Source organism: Molothrus ater, chromosome 5 (assembly GCF_012460135.2).
Source record: "Molothrus ater isolate BHLD 08-10-18 breed brown headed cowbird chromosome 5, BPBGC_Mater_1.1, whole genome shotgun sequence".
In the NCBI taxonomy this organism is placed as follows: domain Eukaryota; kingdom Metazoa; phylum Chordata; class Aves; order Passeriformes; family Icteridae; genus Molothrus; species Molothrus ater.
Genome location: NC_050482.2, coordinates 13072829 through 13093445, shown reverse-complemented (window position 1 = coordinate 13093445; position 20617 = coordinate 13072829). Strand labels below are relative to the sequence as shown.

The window sequence follows — 20617 nt, the reverse complement described above, 5'->3', positions numbered from 1 at the left end:
ACAAAAGAAAATAACCTCAGTAGGGTCTTGATTCTTTTTTATTAAAAAATAATAAAAATCATTAGTGGCTGTAACCCCAGGGCAGTGAGAAACATACACTGCTAATTTATGGGTCTCCACTGAATGTTGATTTTAACCTACAAAGTACTTCAGATCATTAGCAACTGATTCAAATGCTGCCTATGCTGTGCTGAAAGTGTAGAGCACCTTTTAAGAAATACATGCTAATATGTCCTGTGGACACATACGTATATTTGGGGTTTACAGAAAAAATATTCACCATGGAGTCTGTCCCAGTTCAAATAATCAGCCAATGGCAGCAGGTGCTTCTTCAAACAAAGGGAAGAAAATGAGCTTGTGTGTGTTGTGTTCTACATGACCATGTGGGATACCTCTGAGATGTGCTCTCCCTTTTTTTTCCATCCTGAAAGAAACAGGATGGGAGTGCTGACTGTGAACATCTGCCCTGTCTGTAGAGCTTCTCTACACAACTGGGTGTTTATTTAAGATAAGTTGGGCAACTTGCAGTCTGGGTTAGCAAATATACAGTTCCTTCTGGATTGGGAAAATGTCACTTTTCCTGTCACAGGGTGCCTGGTTCCAGCTGCAGGTGGCAAGGGAGGGTGCAGCCCTCCTTCAATTCTGTCATTCTGTGTCCCAGCAGCCAGGTCCTGATCTGCTCCCACTCTGTCAGCCCAAGGCCTCATAATCTTTTTCCTATTTTTTTCTTTGGAAATTTTACTCTATATTAGAAACTTCCTTCTTTCTATTGTTCTATAAGAATGGAGATTTAAATTGCATGCTGCCATAAAGAAACACCGAACTTGGGTGATGACTACATCCTAATCATATAAAATTGCCACCACTACTGTTCCTCTTTTCAACATTTCTCTGGAATTTGTGTTGGGAGCTGTACATAAATGCAAATACATGTGAGTTTCCTTAATCACTTCTTAGAGAAATATGCTATTAAATGCTATTTAAACTAGATGCGAAATACAGTTTTACTGTAATCAGTCACAGAACACTGTGTACCTGAGAGAGAGCCTGCAGGAAGTTCTCAGGCACTGCTTTGTCACGTCAGCTGGAGCCTGCCAGCTCTCAAGGGGAAGGCAAAAGCATCCCTCATAAGGGAGAGCAAAAGGAAGCTCAGGTATAGGGGTCACCACCACTTTCCTCTGCACCAAACGCTCTTGGAGATGAGGGCAGAGGGAATCATCACTGTTTTTAATAAGCAGTTGGTTGGTATTTTTTGCATGTACCACCTAAAGGAGGAGGTTATGTGGGTAGGGCTTGCTGTTGTAAGTACCACACATATTTCCACTGTTGTTCTGCTTCTCTTTACTTGTGTGAGTTAGAGCCTGATCCTAAAAGTGGGCAGATCCCCACATCAGGCTACCTAGCAGGCACACTCTGCTTTGGACCTCCATGTTTAGTTGGTCTACTTTAGGTCCATAAATCACCTGTATTATAAAGAAGAATTCCAAGAGTTATGTGAAGGATAAATTAGTTCAAATATAAATGTTAAATCATGCCATCACCCAGGATCCTTCTCCATTTTCTTTACTGGCAGTGGGTTGATTACTCCCATTTAAGTGCCTTTTTCTAAAAAAATGTATGTAGAATTCTCTGGTTTTCATTTCTGATGCTGCCTAAAAGGAAACATCCCTGGAAACATCCATGATCTGCATCATTCATGACCCCAGGCTGTTTTGTGGGTCACTACAGAGTGTTTTAATTGAGCTAAATAGAGCATACAAAAGATCAATGGAGCATTGTGAGATTTTTTTTTGTGTAAGTTGAAGTAGGCACAACTGTTTAATTTTGTACTTGCCTTCAGCCCGGGAGACCCATTTTCAAAATTGTGGTTTTATATTGCACATTATATTGCACATTAGCTTTAAAAAATCTGCACAATAGAATTAGGGTTAGATTAAACTGTGCTTCCATTAAAATATTTATATTTATATCATAAAGCTTTTCAGTGATGCTAAGCTCACTAATTCCTGTGTAAATGACTGACAGGTTTAAAGCAGGATTTCCAAACAGGCATGTCACCAGTCTGTCACAGCTTAGGTCCATGGGGAAACTGGCAGCTTTTAAGAGGATCCCAGAAATGCATTTTGAAATCACTGGAATGGTTAAACTAATAAATAGACTGTTTAGTTCTTGTAATGACAGTTTTTGAAATTGTGATATGGCACATACCTGCTAGAGATTGTTTCTGGTGGAAGGAGACAGGAAAAGACTTTGCCTCCCACAAAGGTTTCTGAACTTCCATGTTTTCTCATTCCTCCTGAATTATGCTGGATAGTTAAATGTTTGGATTATTAGGATTTAGTGATTCTAAATAATTTCATTTTTTTATCATCCTTATAATTCTTACATACTTAATTATGAATTAAGACTTCAACATGAATAATAATAATGTATCAGACCAAAATAATGCACAAGATTTCAACACTTTCTAGTATTTCAAAACATTTTGATCAAGTTTTGAAGTAACCATCACTTTCATGATGAAAATGTATTCTCAATGTAAAATAGTTAATTGGAAAATTCTGCAACAGCTCTTTTAACTATCACTGAATAAAAATAAGATAAAATGCTGTACAGAAAAACTGAGAAAGATCATATCATCACATATTAGAAACACAGCAGTCTTTTTTCATACTCTGTTCATGTGTCAGTTAAAAACTGTTACCCTAAATGCTCAAAAAGATGAAAAGAGAGCATTTTCAGCTATTACCTACATATTTAATATTTGTATAGCAGATATGGTGGACATGTGCCTTTTCAAGTTTCATTGATCTATAAATCTTTTATTATGCAAAATTAATCAGAATGCATTTATTTTTAAAACATTTTAGCACCAGAAAAAAAAATGAAGATGGTAGAACAATACAACACTACATATTTGGTAGCAGCATTCATTAAAAGCCTCATTTTTTTTTTAATTCATGCATTTCTGCCAAATTCTTTTAAATATTTATATTAACTTTGCCTTAGTTGAGTCAACTGAGTTTAAAAGCTAACGTTGAATATGTAAGTAATGGCATAGGGATCACATTTGAAACACTGTGGTTTTTTGTCCTCTGTTAAGAGTAGAAACAGCTAATTTCAGAAGTACCAATGAACCCTATGGCATATTTTACATTAGTTTATCAGTAGTCTGCTGCTGCAGCTTCTCCACCTATTGTTGGCCTCTGCAGGTGGGACATCATTGGAGCTGTCATTGGTACTGAGTGTGGAACCCTGGAATCTGGCTCAGCTATGGTATTTCTCAGAGATGGAGAAAGAAAAATATGTACTCCATACATGGACACCACAGGTTATGGGAACTTGAGATTTTATTTCAGTATGGGTGAGTACAAGTTACTAATGTAGTACAAGATGTGAAGCACGTGAGATTTGCATTATGCAGTGCTCCACAGCTGAACAAATCTCATGTGGAGAAGCATCTTGTCTTGGATACACTAATTTCACTCAGTGCCCCTTAATCCATACTAAGAAGAGATGGTCATATCTTTGTCATCTTTAGAGGTTTTACAGGTACCTCTCATATCCTCCAGTGGTCATGCCATGTAGACCCTGGTGCTAATGAATCAGAGTCCAGAGAGCTGCACATGAAGATGAGATGGGAGTAGCATAGAGGTGGGGCAGCCTTCCCTGATGAACCCATGGAATAGTTTCATCTCAAAAGCTCTTACTTCATTCCTAAAGTCCTAAATCTGTTAATATGTTGGCCCAGGGTGAGATTCACACAGAGTGTGCTATGATCTTGGAGGAGATGTGTTCTACATGTGGCATCCCTCATTAAAAGCACTGCTGTGGTGTTAGCATCATCTGTGGACCTTCCTTGCTGGGGCAAAATTCAACATCAGTCATTTACCAGGGCTCAGAAAGCAGCCAAGAGCCAGCCTGTCCTGTCACTTCCCCTCCCCTGCTGCTGTTGTCAGTGCAACTGCACTAGTTTGATGTTGCAACAGAGCAGAATCCCCATGAACATGGTAGCTAATGCCCGCAGTATTTTTCCAGAGCTTTTATTTTGCACATAAAGGAAGTTCCATGAGGTTATTCTCTCAACACCATGTTTAGAGAATGTGAGGATTTTTGCTTAAAAGAGAATAATAGAATAATAAAGGAGGAAGCAGAGAATAAACCTGTGACCTTCACAAGCAACCTTCTGTATCAACAAGAAAAAAACACACTTTATTTAATGAGGGGAAGACCTCATGTTGTTTTCCTAAATTGTTGCACATCTCCTCTGTGTTACATGAATTATGGATAAAGCACAGGAAAATGAGGATGCTTTTTCTCATTTCTTCCAAGCATTACAACACCTGCAAGAGAAACAGGAAAGAAATTTTGTCAACCTTCTGAACTTAGGGGAGAAGTTGTCAGCAGATGCAGACACAAAGCATAGCAGGATATTGTTTGAAAAATGTATTCTCTGTGTATTTTTTAATTAAATAAATAATTGTTTGAACATTCAGGCAAGGAGAATATTTGAAAGGACAAATGGATATTCTTTATTACAGTATAAAACATGTTAGAGATGTTACCCAGTTCTCTGTACTGCTTCTCCTAGTTTATTACAAGAACTGGCTGGCTGTAGCAAAAAAAAAAAAAAAAAAAAAGCAGAGAAAGTGTTCCAATATGTGCAATATCTTTCTACTCTGCAGTCTTTTCACAGAAGCTTCCTCATTCTATTTTTATTTCTATTTTGGGATTTTTTTAATACCTGGAGTAACCATACTACACAGGGAAATAATTAACAATTCCTGTTTCAAATACAGAAACTTTGTTTTAAAATCTTCTTTTCCACAATACCAAAGTTGTGTGATGATGTTCATCTTGTAACTATAATGCAGAACATCATGTTCATATTTGCCAATACATCTGCTCTTTCACAGAAGCTTAGTGAGTATTTTGGGTTCTACTGATAGGAAGATATTTCAAATGCTGCCCTGTTCCAGCTGGGCAAGCATACCACACATGTTTTGTGTGGTACAATAGATTCCATCCATCCACCCATCCCTATGAGAATATGGTGTAGACAGTAGAAGGAGCAGCACAACAAATGAAGGTACACAGCAGTCTTTCTCACTTCCTACTTAGAAGAAGTTCTCAGCTGCCAAACTATCAGCTGAGAAGTATTTAAGATGCTGTTATGTACCTACATGTGTGACTGCATGAAGTGTGAGCAGTAAATAGCAGTTTACTGATGAGAACTCAACAGCAGAGCATTTCTATGTAAATAGGATTTAGAGCACACAGATAGAAGTATTGCTTGAGGCACAGCATTTTCTATTTAAATTGTTTTGATAAGCTGATTAAAAGAGGTATTGAGGTTTTCGTAATCGTCAGCCCCCTTGATCTCTGCCATGGTGCATCTGATCAAACAGTTCCTATACACTGAGTCCTTAGGGATGGTGTTCTTTTGTTTCAGATCCCAAGTTAAATAGCATCTGACTGTAATTATTTTCATAATTAAGGCTGCATATATGATTCCACTTTCCAATAACAAGGGCTTCAATTAATTTTTTTCTCACTCAAATATGTGCTGTACAGGGGGAACTTGTGATTCTGGAGAATCCCATGAAAATGATGTCATACTGTATGCCAAGATTGAGGGAAGGAGGGAACACATACCTCTCGATACCCTGACCTATGCTGCTTACAAGGTAAATTGTCTTAAACAAAGCAGGTGGATGGCAATGGACAGATCATTCTCTTTTCAAGCCATCACAGGAATATTGTGTGGTGAATTCCACAGGGACACTCAAACGTGGCCTTCCCAAACACATAAATCATGCGCAGGCCTGGGAGCAGTTGGGCACTTTTGCAGCACAGCTCTGCAGTTACTGGTGGTCACTCCAGCCCCAGGCAGGACTGTGCAGGGTTGCCTGGGGCTGGGGAAACAGGCAGGAAAGCAATGGGTAAAAATTGTCAGTTATTAGCTGAAAACTTCAGTGACAACATCTCCTCACTAAAGAGTACTCCTGTTTCCACTCAAGCTCATTCTAGGCACAGTGTGATGCTGAGGAGCAGGGTCCTGAGAGGGTCATTGCTGGTGGGATCAGGGGCTGGAAGAGGGTCTGCAGTGGTGAGGGCACAGACTCAGCCATGGGAGGCAGCTGCTGGCAGAATGCACAGGCAGCATCTCCTCTGTCCAAAGTGCAGCTGCCTTCCAACCACATCCACCACCCTCAGCAGGACAGTAAAGACCTTGAACTTGCCTCCAGGATCCTTCCTGTCTAGGGCAAGGAAGCACTCAGACCATGTCTGCCCTGAATAATCTGGCCCTGAGGTCTCCTTATTCTGCTGCTGTAAAACAGGCAAAATTTGGTATTTCATACAAGCGCACATAGATGAGCTAGGTATCGAAATGCAGAGTGGTTACATAGTCTGAGGGAAGTGTGATGGTAAAGATGCTGCTGATTTCAAGCACAGATCTGTGTGAATTTTGTCTGTAACTTTAGCACTTAGAAACCAAATGTTTACAATAGTGTTTGGCCTGAATTTGGTTGAGTCACTTGCATTGTTTCATTGTGCATGGCTTCCCTCCTCGCCTGCTTCTGTGTGAAAGACAGGGCAGAACTTTTGTAAAACTAAGGAAACTGTAATTGTAAAATAATAAAATATTAATTAGGGAACTTGGAGAGAGATAGGATCTGAAATTACATGGAATTCATTGTGAAGGTTTTTTAAAACAAGCAGTTTTAAAGCTGACATCCTCTTTTGACATAATAAAGTCCTAATTACATTGCTTTAGGACAAAGGCTAAGCTTTGTGAGGCAGTGCTTTCATTTATTTCAGCAGCATAACATCCTCCCCACTTATGCCTGTGAACTCCTGCTGTTCCACCATTCTCACGTATGTATCCAGAGCAGACATTCACCACCCTGCCGTAGCTCCTGTGAGCTGTAAGGCTCCAGGACAAACATCACCTTCCCTTCCCAGCTGAAAGTGACAGCAGAAACTTGCCCTTCTCAGAACACAGAAGGTGCAGTCTTTTCTTCTGTGCCTTTACAACCAAACCATCCCATCCCTCTGAGCTGATAAGCATCACTGGTACCCAGGGTGCTAATACCTATCCACATAATAGTAAAAGATTTTATTTGGGAGCGTATGTGGAAAAAAGTGTCTAAAAAAGTTGACAAAATGAATCAAGGAGAGAGAACAGCAAGTTTGGTTCAGCACAATTAGAATTGTTTTGGTTTTTTTTTTATTTTAAATGGTACATTGTGACCTTTTTAACTTACTTAAGCCTTTTAAAATTTCTTTTGAAGGTGCCATCTTTGGTTTCTGTTGTCATTAGTCCGGACCTGCAGACTCCTGCAACCAAATTTTGCCTGAAGCAAAAGAGTCACCAAGGCCACAACAGGAATGTCTGGGCTGTGGATTATTTCCATGTCCTTCCAGTGCTCCCTTCCTCAGTGACTCACATGATCCAGTTCTCCATCAATTTGGGGTGTGGAACTTACCAACCTGGTAACAGGTAAAACTGGAGAGATCATTCTTTTGGCCGTCATCTTTCTAGTATATTTTGGTCTATAAAAGCTATATAAGGATTTGTAAATCTTTTTTCAGAAGAAGGGATCCCATTGATAAAGGCAAATATAAGCTGCTCAAAAGCTTATGTTTCTCCTGATCTTTACAGGCCCAGATTTATGTATCTGACATGCAATAAAGAGTCATTTAATAGCTTTCAAGGTCAAAACTTGCTTTTCTTTGCCCATTATTCTGAAATATGCTCATGATTTCAGATTGACTTTTGTCACTATAGGACATGAAAGAACACAAGCACACCACCGTTCTCAAGGTGAAGGAAAAAAGGGAAGTTTATTTTCTGACTCCAACATTTATAGTTTTCCAAAAGTGACAGCGGATTGGAGGGTGACAGTGACACCTCTCCAGTGACACCTCTCCAGTGACACTGGTCAAACCAACAGTCCATCAACTCTCTCCTCTTCCATAAAGGAATGCAAAACAATGAGTTATTTACAGAAAATGTGTGAGAAAGTTCACTACAAGAATGTCAACATCAGAAGGTTTAGAAAATCTTAAAAAACCAGGGTCACATACTTTTGCTTCACTTTCTAATGGGTATGAGATTTACTTCTTAATACTGTGTAAGGAGGAAAACATTAAAGGCGGCAGCAGAAACCTGCCCTGCTGGCCTCTCTGAGATTACTGATGCCACAAGCACATCTAATTCTAGAAAGACTGGGGATAAATTACCCTCATCTAAATGACCATCAGTGTGAGGAGCTAGGCTGATCACAGAACACTTTTTCTGGCTTTACTTCTTCTGGACATTCAGTGTGAATTTTCCCATGGGGAAAGGGAAAGAAGGGAGTCATTTTAGGCTCCATGTTTTATAGAATCATAGAAATGTTGGTTAGAAGGGACCTATACAGGTTATCTGGTGAAACCTGCTGCTGCAGGATGGATTGTTACTGGGCTGGTCAGACATGGCTCTGCCTATCCATGACTTGAAAAGTCTTCATGGATGGACACTGTGCTACCTCACCTGCTCAAGGGAAAAGTGTTTCCTAATGTACAATACAAAACTATGAAACCATGTCTTTATGATTATTGTCCTTTGTAATGTTCCTGACACTACTGAGGAGAGTTTGACTCTGGTTTCCTTGTGAGTGCCCTCTGCACCACCACAGGATGCTGTAGCTCACCCCTCCCCACCAGGCTGAGCAAACCAGATCCTCAGCCCATCCCAGCTTGCTGCTCAAAGCCATGGACATCTTGCCCATCCTTTATTCTGTTCTCAAAATTCTTAATCTGCTTCTTCAAACGGAGAACCCAAAACCAAACCGCCCACTGTTCCTCTTCCATTATATACATGTGAGAATATTTATCTTGATATTTTATGAGGATTAAGTTACTTTATATTTTGCAGACTTGAGAGTTTAAAGTAAGAGACTATGAGAGCTTTTATCTGTGTCCCATGGCATCTACTTCCCACTGGAAAGAGTTGCATTAACACTGACAGGGTAGCAGAATTCAAGGGGAAGCAAAAATCAAAGCACTTCACTTATATTTGATAGGAAGAGAAGGCGGCAGCATTTTCCTACATGAAAAGTGAAAACTTTGCTTATAAACACTCCTGGCCAGTAAATATGTTATATAAAATCTCTGTCTCAATCTGTTTTCTGATGGAGATCAGTATATATTTTGAAAGATTAATATTCTTCCTTCCATTTCTGAATGAGAAGTGAGCTTCTTCAAAACCAAAGAAGCATTAGGTCACCATTTTTCCTATTTGTATTTCCCAAATGCTGCAGCATTTCACATCTCCCAGTCTGCAGCATTATTCATAATGCTTTCATTACTGCAAATGTGAGAGACTCATGCTGGATATAAGAAGTAAATATGACCCGCTAAGGTATCTCAACAGCTAAACCTGAAATAATAATAAATTAGTCAAAACCTCCATAAGCTGGTTTAATAGACACAATATCACAGTGATGGTACATTTAAATAAAGTATATTGTCAGCAAATTATCATAAAAATAAAAATTCAGAATCCAATAATTTAATATTGAGGAGATGAATTATGACTTCTATAATGTTCCATTACTTAAAATAAAACAGAATATTATGAGCCAATTATATGGAGGAAATTACAAGAACAATTCAGTAAAATACTAAATCTGTAGTAAGTCAACTTTCTCTATAAGTTTTTCAAGGTCTTTAGAGTGTAGGGCATCTAAGGATTTCTTTATAGGTTGTAAACAATTTGGGGTTTTTTAACCCAGGAAAGAGCCAATGCATGAACAGCTAGTGATCTTTTGCCACCTTTTGCAGATGTTATAGTTAGCAGCTGGCAGTTATGGGTGTCCTGTGCTCACACGATGCTGTCTAGCTCTGATTAATTCAAGGTTTCTCCTCATATCTGAAGTTATTTCAATATGAAATACAAAAGTAATGCAGTTGTTTTAACAGCAGCAGCATAAAAACACTGGCTAGATAGTGGCCCAACAAGAACTCTGTGTTCAGGCAATCCTCATTCTAAAAACCTTTGGGGTTTTAAACACTTGTGGTGGTGTTCACAGGGGTCTCAGGACGTGAGAAGAGAGGAGGATCTGACTCCATGTTTCAGACGGCTAATTTATTATTTTATTACATATATAATATTAAAACTATTCTAAAACTATATTAAAATAATAGAATAAAGGATTTCATCAGAAGGCTTGCAAGGAAAGGAATTGAAATGGAATGATAATAAAATTCTGTGTCTCTCTGAGAGTCCGAGACAGCTGGACTGTGATTGGCCATTAATTAGAAATAACCAACATTGCAGGATTGATGGGGGTAGCACGGTCAGGACGGACGGAAATGAGAGATCTCTGAAGCCAGGTCGTGGAACTTGAGGTTTATTGCAAAGGGCCTGGGTGCAGGGCCCTGCTGGGAGCTGCCAGCTGCAGCTCGGAGCAGGCCCGAGAGAAGAGAGGGGCAGAGAGGATGAGAGGGTAAGAGCCTAAAAGGCAAGAGCTAAGAGACAAGAGGTAAGAGCTAAGAGAGTAAGAGCTAAGAGACAAGAGGTAAGAGAGCAAAGTTCCTGTTACAATACAATAAATCATCTTCTGTGTTGAATATTCTGATTCTCACTTAACCAATCTAGTACAAGATACAAATCCTACAGCATTTCCATACAGCCTATAAGAATCACTACATTAACATACTGTGCTACATTTTAAACCCTAAAAACTACTCTTTGGACCCCTTCTGCCAAGCTGGCAGGGTCTGCTCTGACCCTTGGACCTGCCTGCAAGCAGAGGGTCTTGTTTCATCAAAAGGGGATTACCTTCAGTCAGCCACACCACTGTTTTCCTGTCGTTCAGTAACTAAGGGATCTCAAAGCTTGCTTTCATTTCAATCTCGCTTATAGTTTCTATATTCTCAAAATCTTTTGGCAGACAATCATATTTATAAGGCTTTTTTGTTTTATCTTCCCCAACAAACATGGACCAATCAAAGATGCACCTGTTGCATTCCACAGCAGCAGATAACCATTGTTTACATTTTGTTCCTGAGGCCTCTCAGCTTCTCAGGAGAAAAAATCCTAAGGAAAGGATTTTTCATAAAACATGTCTGTGACAAACACTCATGAAACTTTGTCTCACGTTTGCATTTGCAGGATTTTTTGTCTTCAAATTCTGCTCAAAATTATTTCTTGTTTCTTCATCAATTATTAGAAATAGCAGATTTGGTGATTTCTCAATGTTGATACTTCTACATTGAGATCTATGCCAGGTACCCTCACGATGTCTTTCTCCTTTTTTTTCTTCCATGTGTTACCAGTGTCAGCTTGGAGTTCTCAACCAACCACGGTCGCTCGTGGTCGCTGCTGCACATGGAGTGTTTGCCTGAGATTTGTGCAGGGCCCCACCTGCCCCACAGCACCATCTACGCCTCCGAAAACTACAGCGGGTGAGAGAGCTCTCTGCAAACTGCAAAATACACAGCACTACAGATGGGAACTGGAGGGGCAGGAGAAAGCAGCAAAGCACACAACTCTGGGTCGTCATTCATTTTTGACTGCCTGGGGACAGCAAGGAAGGAGTGTTCTGAGCTCCCTGGCTACCCAGTCATGAAAGCTCAAATGTATTGGGCTGCTTCTGTGGTATAATAATAATTTTTTAATCCTAAAGAGAAATTACAAAAAAAAAAAACACTTGAGGACAGCATGTTGATAAGAAGAAGAAGAAAACTTTTACCTTGTCAAAGCCACAAAAGTTTTCTTCTTGGTCAGAAAAATTTATTTTCAAATCCTTTATTTGAAAATAAATTTATTTATTTATTTATTTATTTGTTTTCAAATCCTCAGACACATTTACTCATGTGGAATCCCAGTACTGGTTTACAGTGAAGCACATTCTCCATACTTCTGCAATGGAGATGGTTATTAGTGTCACTTTCTTGTATCAACCCTTCTCAGCATTGAGTCTCTCTACTGTTTTCACTGAAAAATGAACTGTGGCATTTTTCTGCATAGCACAAAATCCCTTGGTGTCCCAACTTCCACAACACTTACAAAAAGAAAGATGAAGCATTGCTATGATCTGATGGCACACAGCCCCTAGTCCCATACAATTTTCATAGGAACCATTACTCCTGGTGTGTGCAGGAAGTGTAGCCTCTGTGGATGATAGAGAATGATGGCCCAGACTGCAGCATGCCAAACCTTCTGCACCACTCCTCACCCTCTGAGGGTCTTCACCAAACAGAGTTCAGCCCCACTGGAGGTTCAGTTTTAGGAGATATTCACGGGGATGGAGAAGCTGCTACAGCAAAGGAGCTTATGGTCTTTGCCAACTGTGTGTATTCCTACAGGGGGACAATGGCTGGGTTTTATAAGACAATAACTAGTATTCATGTACTGTATAATATATGGACTTCTTATTTTTAATTTGTATTTTCCAAAGCTGCTGTAAATTTATGCTTCATTTGAGCAGATTTTAAAATTAAGCTTCTCACAAAGATTCCAGAATACATAAACATATCTGCCAAATATACTGTTGCATAATAACTGTCAGTGTAAAATGTGTTATATGTATTTCAGGTGGAACAGAATAACTATTCCCCTTCCCAACGCTGCTCTCACCAGTGACACCAGGATTCGATGGAGGCAAACAGGACCAATCCTTGGAAATATGTGGGCAATCGATAATAGTTAGTATTCTTACCCATGATCATGACACAGCAGAAAAGTAAATTTTATATGCTGCTCTAAGTAAACATATTTTCCACCATCACAAGTCACTGAATTTACAGTTTTTTAAATTCCTGTTCTGCTTAGCTGCATTTGGTAGCAGGTGCATTTTGAGACCAGAGAGAGAGTCTACCATTAGAAAAGACAATAGTCTAATAGATATATTTTTTTTTCATTTAATTGAATGCTTTCCAGGAAAAAAATAGTGACAGGGCTTAATATAGTATTTTTTTCTGTCTGCTTAGTCCTAATTACATAAATAGGTTTCACACTGGCTGTTAAGGACATGTACTGCAGCAGCCTAAGCAACAGGAGCAGCATCTGGGACTTATTTTGCTTCTGGACATAGAAGACCATCTTCAAGCAATGCTGCTACCAAAATACTGAAAAAACCTTACATTGTTTACCATATCTTCAGGGGAAAGTGCCATCTGTTTCAGGGAACTGTTCTTCCCTTCGAAAATTATTTTTCACATACCTTTTTTTTAAATGGATTTGAAGAACGGGGAGAAGTTTATGTTGCTAAATATTTATATGAATTATTACAGAGGAAAACCAGGACCAGAATTATCAAGTAATACTTTGAAGGGCATTTAGGAACACAGGATTAAACGTATGAAATGCAGAAATAAGTATGATTGAAAGGGTTAAAAGAGTAACTGCAAAATTTTTTAGCTTGCTTTTTAGTCTTAAGTGATTTGGAAGTAAGTAGGCTACATTCAGAATTTGTTTGGTTAGTGCATGAGATATGTAATTTAGAGATTTACACTGATGTATGATAGCCTGTGAAATTTTGTAGTGATTCCCAGTAAGGCTTGATATGGTGCCTAGGAATGGTAAATATTTACATTTTGCAGAATTCTTAAAATATATTGAGGCCTAGTATTAACAAGAAAATCTTGAAGCTGTTAAGGTAATATCATTAAGGAAATTTTGTCACTACAAGTAATGAAAGTTGTTCTCTTACTCATAACTGGAAGTAGCATCATCGTGACATTCTGGATATAGTATTAATGCTTCTCTTGAGGGATGTTATATGCATCAAAAAGAAAGTAAAATTAAGGGGAAAGATGGGTATTTAAAATGAGAAGATTTCTGTGAGTATCTGCAAAGATGACTTGCTATCTAAAAAAGTGCTGACTTTAAGTGTTGGAGACACTCATGAGATTCACAGAAACCACATCAAGATGAAATCAATCCAAGGATACAAACTCCTTACAACAGACAGAACAGATTTGAAAACAATTCATTTATCTGCACAACCTTTGCTTATAAAATAAAATACAGCTCCATGAAAGGATGCTGCATGCTCCTGTGTGCACAATCTCAAGAAAAGGTTTACCAACCATCTGCCTAGAAAGTGCTTGCTGTGAATTTGAGGTGCAGAATCATGACACAGGAATTCAGTCTTAAAGACAAATTTCTGAGGTTTTGAATGCTTCCTTTGTTAGATACTAGTGATACTGAAGTTTTACACTGTATTGTAGGAAAAAACTCGTAAATATTGGCAAGCCACTCAAATTCTTGAAGAGAGAAAGATTTTCAAAGATTCAGCACTCTGACTTTTAGCTTCACGACTGTTTCCTATGAGAATCAAGTTTTAAATGAAATCTGGAAGCTGGCCATCTTTCAGAAACTCTGGAAAAATGCCAATTTCCGTAAAGTATTTTCATTTTGAATGACATCATTACACCTTTAACCCTTCTACTTTTACCACCCCCTCAAAAAGACCTCAAAAGACACAAAAATCAAACAGACAGAACAGAATTTTTGCACCCTGAGAAGTGAGAAAACCTAGAAATCATATGAAATCTGATGAGGACTTAGTTATAGGGAGTAGCTAAAAGGGATTTAGAGTGTGTCTGCTAGGGAGAGCTGACACCCTGCTCTGATGGGCAACATTATAGAACCAGGAAAAGGAAGAAGTACTGCTTCTTATTGATTATTTCAAATTAGTGGCTATTTCTTCCAAATGTCATCATGCAAGTGGGTAACTCCAAGTAATTGTTCAACAGAAAAGATGCCACTATTCATGGTTAAGGCCTTTTAGCATTTTGTATTGAAATAATATTGCCCACAAGTTATAACTTTTCTTTCTTATAGTGCAAGAGATAATACTGACATTTTCTCATCTTTCCATCCTCCATATTTTTTCACAAATATCCACACTGTCAATGAGGAGTCATTGGAGGAAGATGAAGCAAAAGAGTAAAACAAGTCTGGTGTCTTTTTGAGCATTTTAGGATGTGACATTTTGTTCCATTTAAAAGAATCAGTGAAAGAGTATGAAAATTATTAGTTACATATTAGTTACACAGGGCAGGTTCTTATTCCCTAAATCCAGTCAAGTAAAGTACGTAGATTTCAATGAGAGAAGTAGTGACACGTTTTTTTAAATCTACAAGACTACTACTGGAATGTACCAATATATAGATTGGATTGCACCTCCAAACTAAGATGAAGGGAATGTCAATGAAAAATTATGAAAAAGGTCAATGCCTACCAAATTATCTGATCTCATTCACAGACAGTAATTAAGACAGTATTAGTGGCCACAATACTGTGTCTTTAGCCACAGATGGACATGACACATTAAATAATAAATTATCCCTGACTATCCTTGACACAGTTACATGCTTTATATCATTTCATAGACCTTTTCCAGGTAGTGGGATTTAAATAAATACAATAATTGTATGATCAGGTCTGTGTACTTTCTTGTATTCATCATATTCTGTTTACCACATAGCATAACCTTCCATTTAATTGATTTCTCTCTCTGCAGTTTATATTGGTCCATCTTGCCTGAAATTCTGCTCAGGGCGAGGACAGTGTACTAGAAATGGCTGCAAGTAAGTGTTATATTCAGCACTCATGTTCAATTTCTGTCACAGAGTTCACTTGGTAGTGTGAAAGTTGACGTGACTTTCATTTCAGTCCTTGCTCTTTTAGATGACTAAATATAAAACTAGCATAACCCTCAGAATTCATAAAGCTCACTGAAAAGCTAAAGATCAATCTTTCTGAACAGCATCATGTTTAATATTTTTTTTATTATTTTCTTCAGGTATAGTGTCTAACTTCCAGTTCATCTTAAAATGTGCTACAGAACACACTGAAATGTCATATATACTGGTTATAGAGGTGATTTGTGACTGTATCACTTTTGTATTAAATGTTGGGAAAGAATTACAATTTTAATAGCTCCAATATCCCATAATCTAACATACCTCAAGGACAGAAGATCAGAACTCCACTTTTTTCTGATAGTCTGGCTTGTTAAAAGGGTTCCACTCTAAAAAATAAAAAGGTACTTACTCAAAACCAGTGAGCACATTCTTAATGTTTCTATAACTATATTTAGGTATTAACAAGAATATAATCTACAGGGCATTCTCTTTTGTAACTTGTATTTTCAGGGTCTCCCATCATGGGGAGGAAAGATGAATCTGACTCCATGTTCTTAGAAGGCTAATTTATTTTTTATGATATGATATGATATTAAAGAATGCCATGCTAAAACTATACTAAAGAATAGAGAAAGGATACGTACAGAAGGCTTAACAAGATACTAATGAAAAACTCGTGATTCTCTCCAGAGTCTGACACAGCCTGACCATGATTGGTCATTAAGTAAAAACAATTCTCATGTTGGATAAACAATCTCCAACCACATTCCAATGCAGCAAAACACAGGAGAAGCAAATGAGATAATATTGTTTTCCTTTTTCTCTGAGGCTTCTCAGCTTCCCAGGAGAGAAATCCTGGGCAAAGAGGATTTTTCAGAAAACATAGTGACAGTAACAATTTCTTGTAATCACATCTAGTATGCTACAGGTAAAAGCAAATTTGTCAATTTACATATGAACAACTGTAATTATGTCATCAGGAGTTTTGTTGCAAAAATTAACAAAAATATTTCTGTACCGTGCTATGTGTAGATTCATGGGGTGTTCATAAATAAATATTTTTTAAATTCAAAAAGTAAATACTAGCTAACAGAAATCATTTGCTGTGCACTTTACCTATGTAAAGTTCAAAGAGGTTCTTGTGCCTCAGACTTGAGAGGGACCTGGTGGGTGCCCTCAGTCCATGAACAGCTGCAGCCACCCTGTTTGCTGACAAGCAGCCACACCAGGATGGGTCACCAGTCGTGCTCTCCCTGTTCCTCCCCGCAGGTGCGACCCCGGCTTCTCGGGGCCGGCGTGCGAGACGGCGTCGCAGACCTTCCCCATGTTTATCTCCGAAAGCTTCTCCAGCTCCCGCCTCTCCTCCTACCACAGCTTCTACTCCATCCGCGGGGCCGAGGTCAGCTTCGGCTGCGGGGTCCTGGCCAGCGGCAAGGCCCTGGTCTTCAACAAGGACGGCAGGCGCCAGCTCATCACCTCCTTCCTGGACAGCTCCCAGTCCAGGTGAGAGGGAGGGAAGAGTCCTGTGCAGAAAGGAAATGGGGGAGCTCCTCCCCCTACAGCTACAGCCTTGTGTGCTATTAAACCAGTTGTTTTAAAAAACTCCTAGTTCCATGTTTTAATGGTGATTTCGTAGCCTCGCCTTTTTCTCCTCCTGCTTTGTAAACAACAGAGCCCAAAACAGACTGCAGGGAAGTTATTGTACAGCTCAGATGGAAAATATGAAATGTTAATATCAAACCTGAGTGTCAAAGCCAAGTGCTAATTAATTATTTATAAGGTTGTGTTTATTTGACAGCTTGTGGCAGCTGATTAGATCCATTCACTATCTCTCCCTCCCCTTCAGTGCCTAATAAATAATTAAATGCAGTAATGATCGGCATTTTTTTAACTATATATGCCACAATGCATTACTTGACAATAAAAACAAATCACAACTACAAAACCCCATAACTGATATTTATCAAAATTTGCCTAGATTGAGAAGATCTGAAAACAACCTGGTTAGGGGAAAGACAAAACAAAAAAAAAAAAAAAAAAAAACAAACCACAAAAAACAAAACAAACAAAAAAAACCCCAAACCCACTGTGAAAAGGATAGCCTGCAAACATTTGTGTGGTTCTGGTGCAGGTTCCTGCAGTTCACACTGCGCCTGGGCAGCAAGTCGGTGCTGAGCACCTGCAAAGCGCCCGACCAGCCCGGGGAAGGAGTGCTGCTGCACTACTCCTACGACAACGGCATCACCTGGAAACTGCTGGAGCACTACTCTTATCTCAACTACCACGAGCCAAGGTATGTGCACACATATCACAAAGAGTTATTTGCATGCAGTTGTGCTGGCTGTGGTGGTCACTGCAATGTGGAGACTGGGTACGTGGTGCAAGAGGGAATGAAGATTTTTATTGCACACAGAAAGTTACCACTTTGCTTTAAAATTTTGCAGCTGTTCTAGGCACTTCTGATTTTGTCATTCTATAAAAATGAATACATTGGTTTAATGGCTTTCAAGTCTCAGGTGATACAACAGAACAAGCTGAAGCAGTGCAGGAGGAGGGAGAGGAGTGTACTTGTGAGAAATAGGGGCATGACACTTCCCCTGGAAGCAGCCACTTGTAAAGAAAAATTAACATAAATTATTTGTAGCTTTGAAGCCATAGATACCCTCACTACACCATCCCCTGGGATTAGGAGCTCACAGGCAGCACAGGACAGCTGAGACAGAATCTGATTGTGAGGATCTCTGCAGGATTGTGAGGATCCCTGAGGTCAGCAGGAAAACTCACCTGCTCCCACTCTCAAGGCAATTGCATGGCTGTGCCTCTGCCTTGGGCTGGGCTTGGTGCCCTGGGAGAACCTGCTGCTGACTGGGCCTGGGACTTGCACAAATAAAAAAGAAGTTGAACAAAGAGCTCATTTCATCTAGCAAGGCCTATGTTTGGTGTCAGATTAGAGAGGAATACATCTCCTGTGTTTAGAGAAGGTGTTCCTTACATTTGTGACACCATCCACCAAATTTAGTAGAGCAATACAAAATCAGGAGTCTCCATGAAGTACCAAAATTCCAGAACAGTCTGGTCTGGATCTATGCAAACCCTCTCAAACCTGGCAGCAGCCACCTCCATGGGGTGCTGCAGCAGAGCCAATAAATGCCAATTGAAGGAGATGCTCTGCAAAGGGGCCCAGAAGAGGCAGAGCTGGCGGTGGCATCACTGGACTCATTCCAGCAGGTCCATTTCCTGCCCACGGGTAGCTTTGACCTGGGTATTGCCCTGTGTCTTCTTCTCTACCAAGTTCAGAAAACATCTTAGTCAGCCCCAGGGGTGGGACTGGAAATAGCCTGCAAGTCACTTTAGCTACACATAACTTTCATTATTTATATTTATTGAGCTCAGATGAGTGCTTTTTCAAAAACAAAACAAAAAACTTAGATTTCCAAATCTTGTTAATAGCTCAGTACAAAATTGCAATATTCAAAGTGTGATTAAGAATGTTCTAATTGAAAAAAATCCCCCTTAACATTACAATTATTTCCTGGGAGCTATAAGAAATATTTAAAAATGTGAGAGTAGGACTGTATTTGGTAGAAATTCGTTGTAGACTTTAATTTTTGAAGTTCTACATGTTTCCAAAGGAATGATGGTACAGACTGGAAGACTTAAAAATCTTCTTCAAAGTTTAGTTTGCCTGCCTTTGCTATAGTCATATATATTTTATATGACCCCGCTTCTAATTCTTAGATTCAAAACTACATCTGTAGGAGTTACATTTCCCTAAAGGTTTTTAATATATAGCACTATGAAATTTTTATAACAAAAAGGAAAATACATATTCTGGTGACTGATTTTAATCAAGTTTAAGATATAAATGTAATAAATTACACAGATGCTAGAGATTTATTTTTCTTTTTAAGGTTTGGTATGGAACACAATTTCTGTTGTTCTGACAAGGTACAGAGCAAAGTACATTCTACACAGGGTAGAGAGATTTTGCCATGGGAGGTGGATGGATAGATAGATGGATGGATAGATAGATAGATAGATAGATAGATAGATAGATAGATAGATAGATAGATAGATAGATAGATTAATTATTCAGTCCACTCTGGGTAGATAAAAAAATGACATAGATACAAACCTGAAGCTAATGCTGGCAATAATTATGAACAAAGCTTCACCTTTTCATATTATGTTGTCTGAAAATATCAGCATTTTCAGTAACATAGATGGACTGCTGCAAAGTTTGGCAATCAGTCTGTATCCACGAATTTAATTAATCTTCAGTCATACAAAAAATAATTACACATTTAATGTTCTGCTGAAAAGGTGCATTTAATCTGCAAACATTTGACAGCTGCATTTTTCTTCTGGGCAGAACAGCAGTGGCTTTTCAATATTAGGTATGCGCATAGCTTGAAAGAATGAGATCAGAGCAAAGGTCTCCCAGCTGGTTTTTAACAAATTTAATGGTGGCTGGTAATGTAAGTAGGAGCACTTTTCTTCTCTGCAGCAGAAAAGTCATTAGCAGGAATCCCCCTCCCTCTCCATCTATCTCTAACAAATCAAAGCCAGACAGGAGAAGTTGTTACAACTGGAGGTGTAGTCAGGTTCTGCATACTAACATATGTGCCATACGTGGTGGTTTACACCTACATTTTTAAATTGTGTTAGCTTAATCCCCTGGGATGGAGAATTTATTTTAACATGTGTTAAATATTTCAGCATCTGATAAGTGTATCAGTGGGGCATGTCATGATTTAGGATTTTCTGTATATTACTGTCTGTGAGAATTAGTGTCCACGTGGGCAAGCTTATGAGAGTTAAGAGTGAAAGGGAAGATACAGGCACCAGAGGCAGCCACCAGCAGAGAAGTATGCCCTGGATTATGGCAGAGCATTAGCTCACACAAGTGCCAGGTGCTTCACAGAGCCCACTGGACACAGTGCTCCTCCTTACCAGGTACCAGCTTTCC

General features: G+C 39.0%; 1 protein-coding gene across 2 annotated transcripts in view; it reads left to right on the top strand.

Annotated features, from left to right (window-relative positions):
• Positions 1-20617, top strand: part of RELN (reelin) — a 284743-nt gene that overhangs the window by 167095 nt on the left and 97031 nt on the right. For both annotated transcript variants that reach the window (XM_036400286.2, XM_054514804.1), the window contains exons 12-19: positions 3213-3364; positions 5575-5687; positions 7296-7504; positions 11329-11457; positions 12590-12699; positions 15525-15591; positions 16918-17151; positions 17780-17941. In XM_036400286.2, coding sequence (XP_036256179.1) covers positions 3213-3364; positions 5575-5687; positions 7296-7504; positions 11329-11457; positions 12590-12699; positions 15525-15591; positions 16918-17151; positions 17780-17941 — 1176 coding nt within the window. The remainder of the gene's footprint in view (positions 1-3212; positions 3365-5574; positions 5688-7295; positions 7505-11328; positions 11458-12589; positions 12700-15524; positions 15592-16917; positions 17152-17779; positions 17942-20617) is intronic.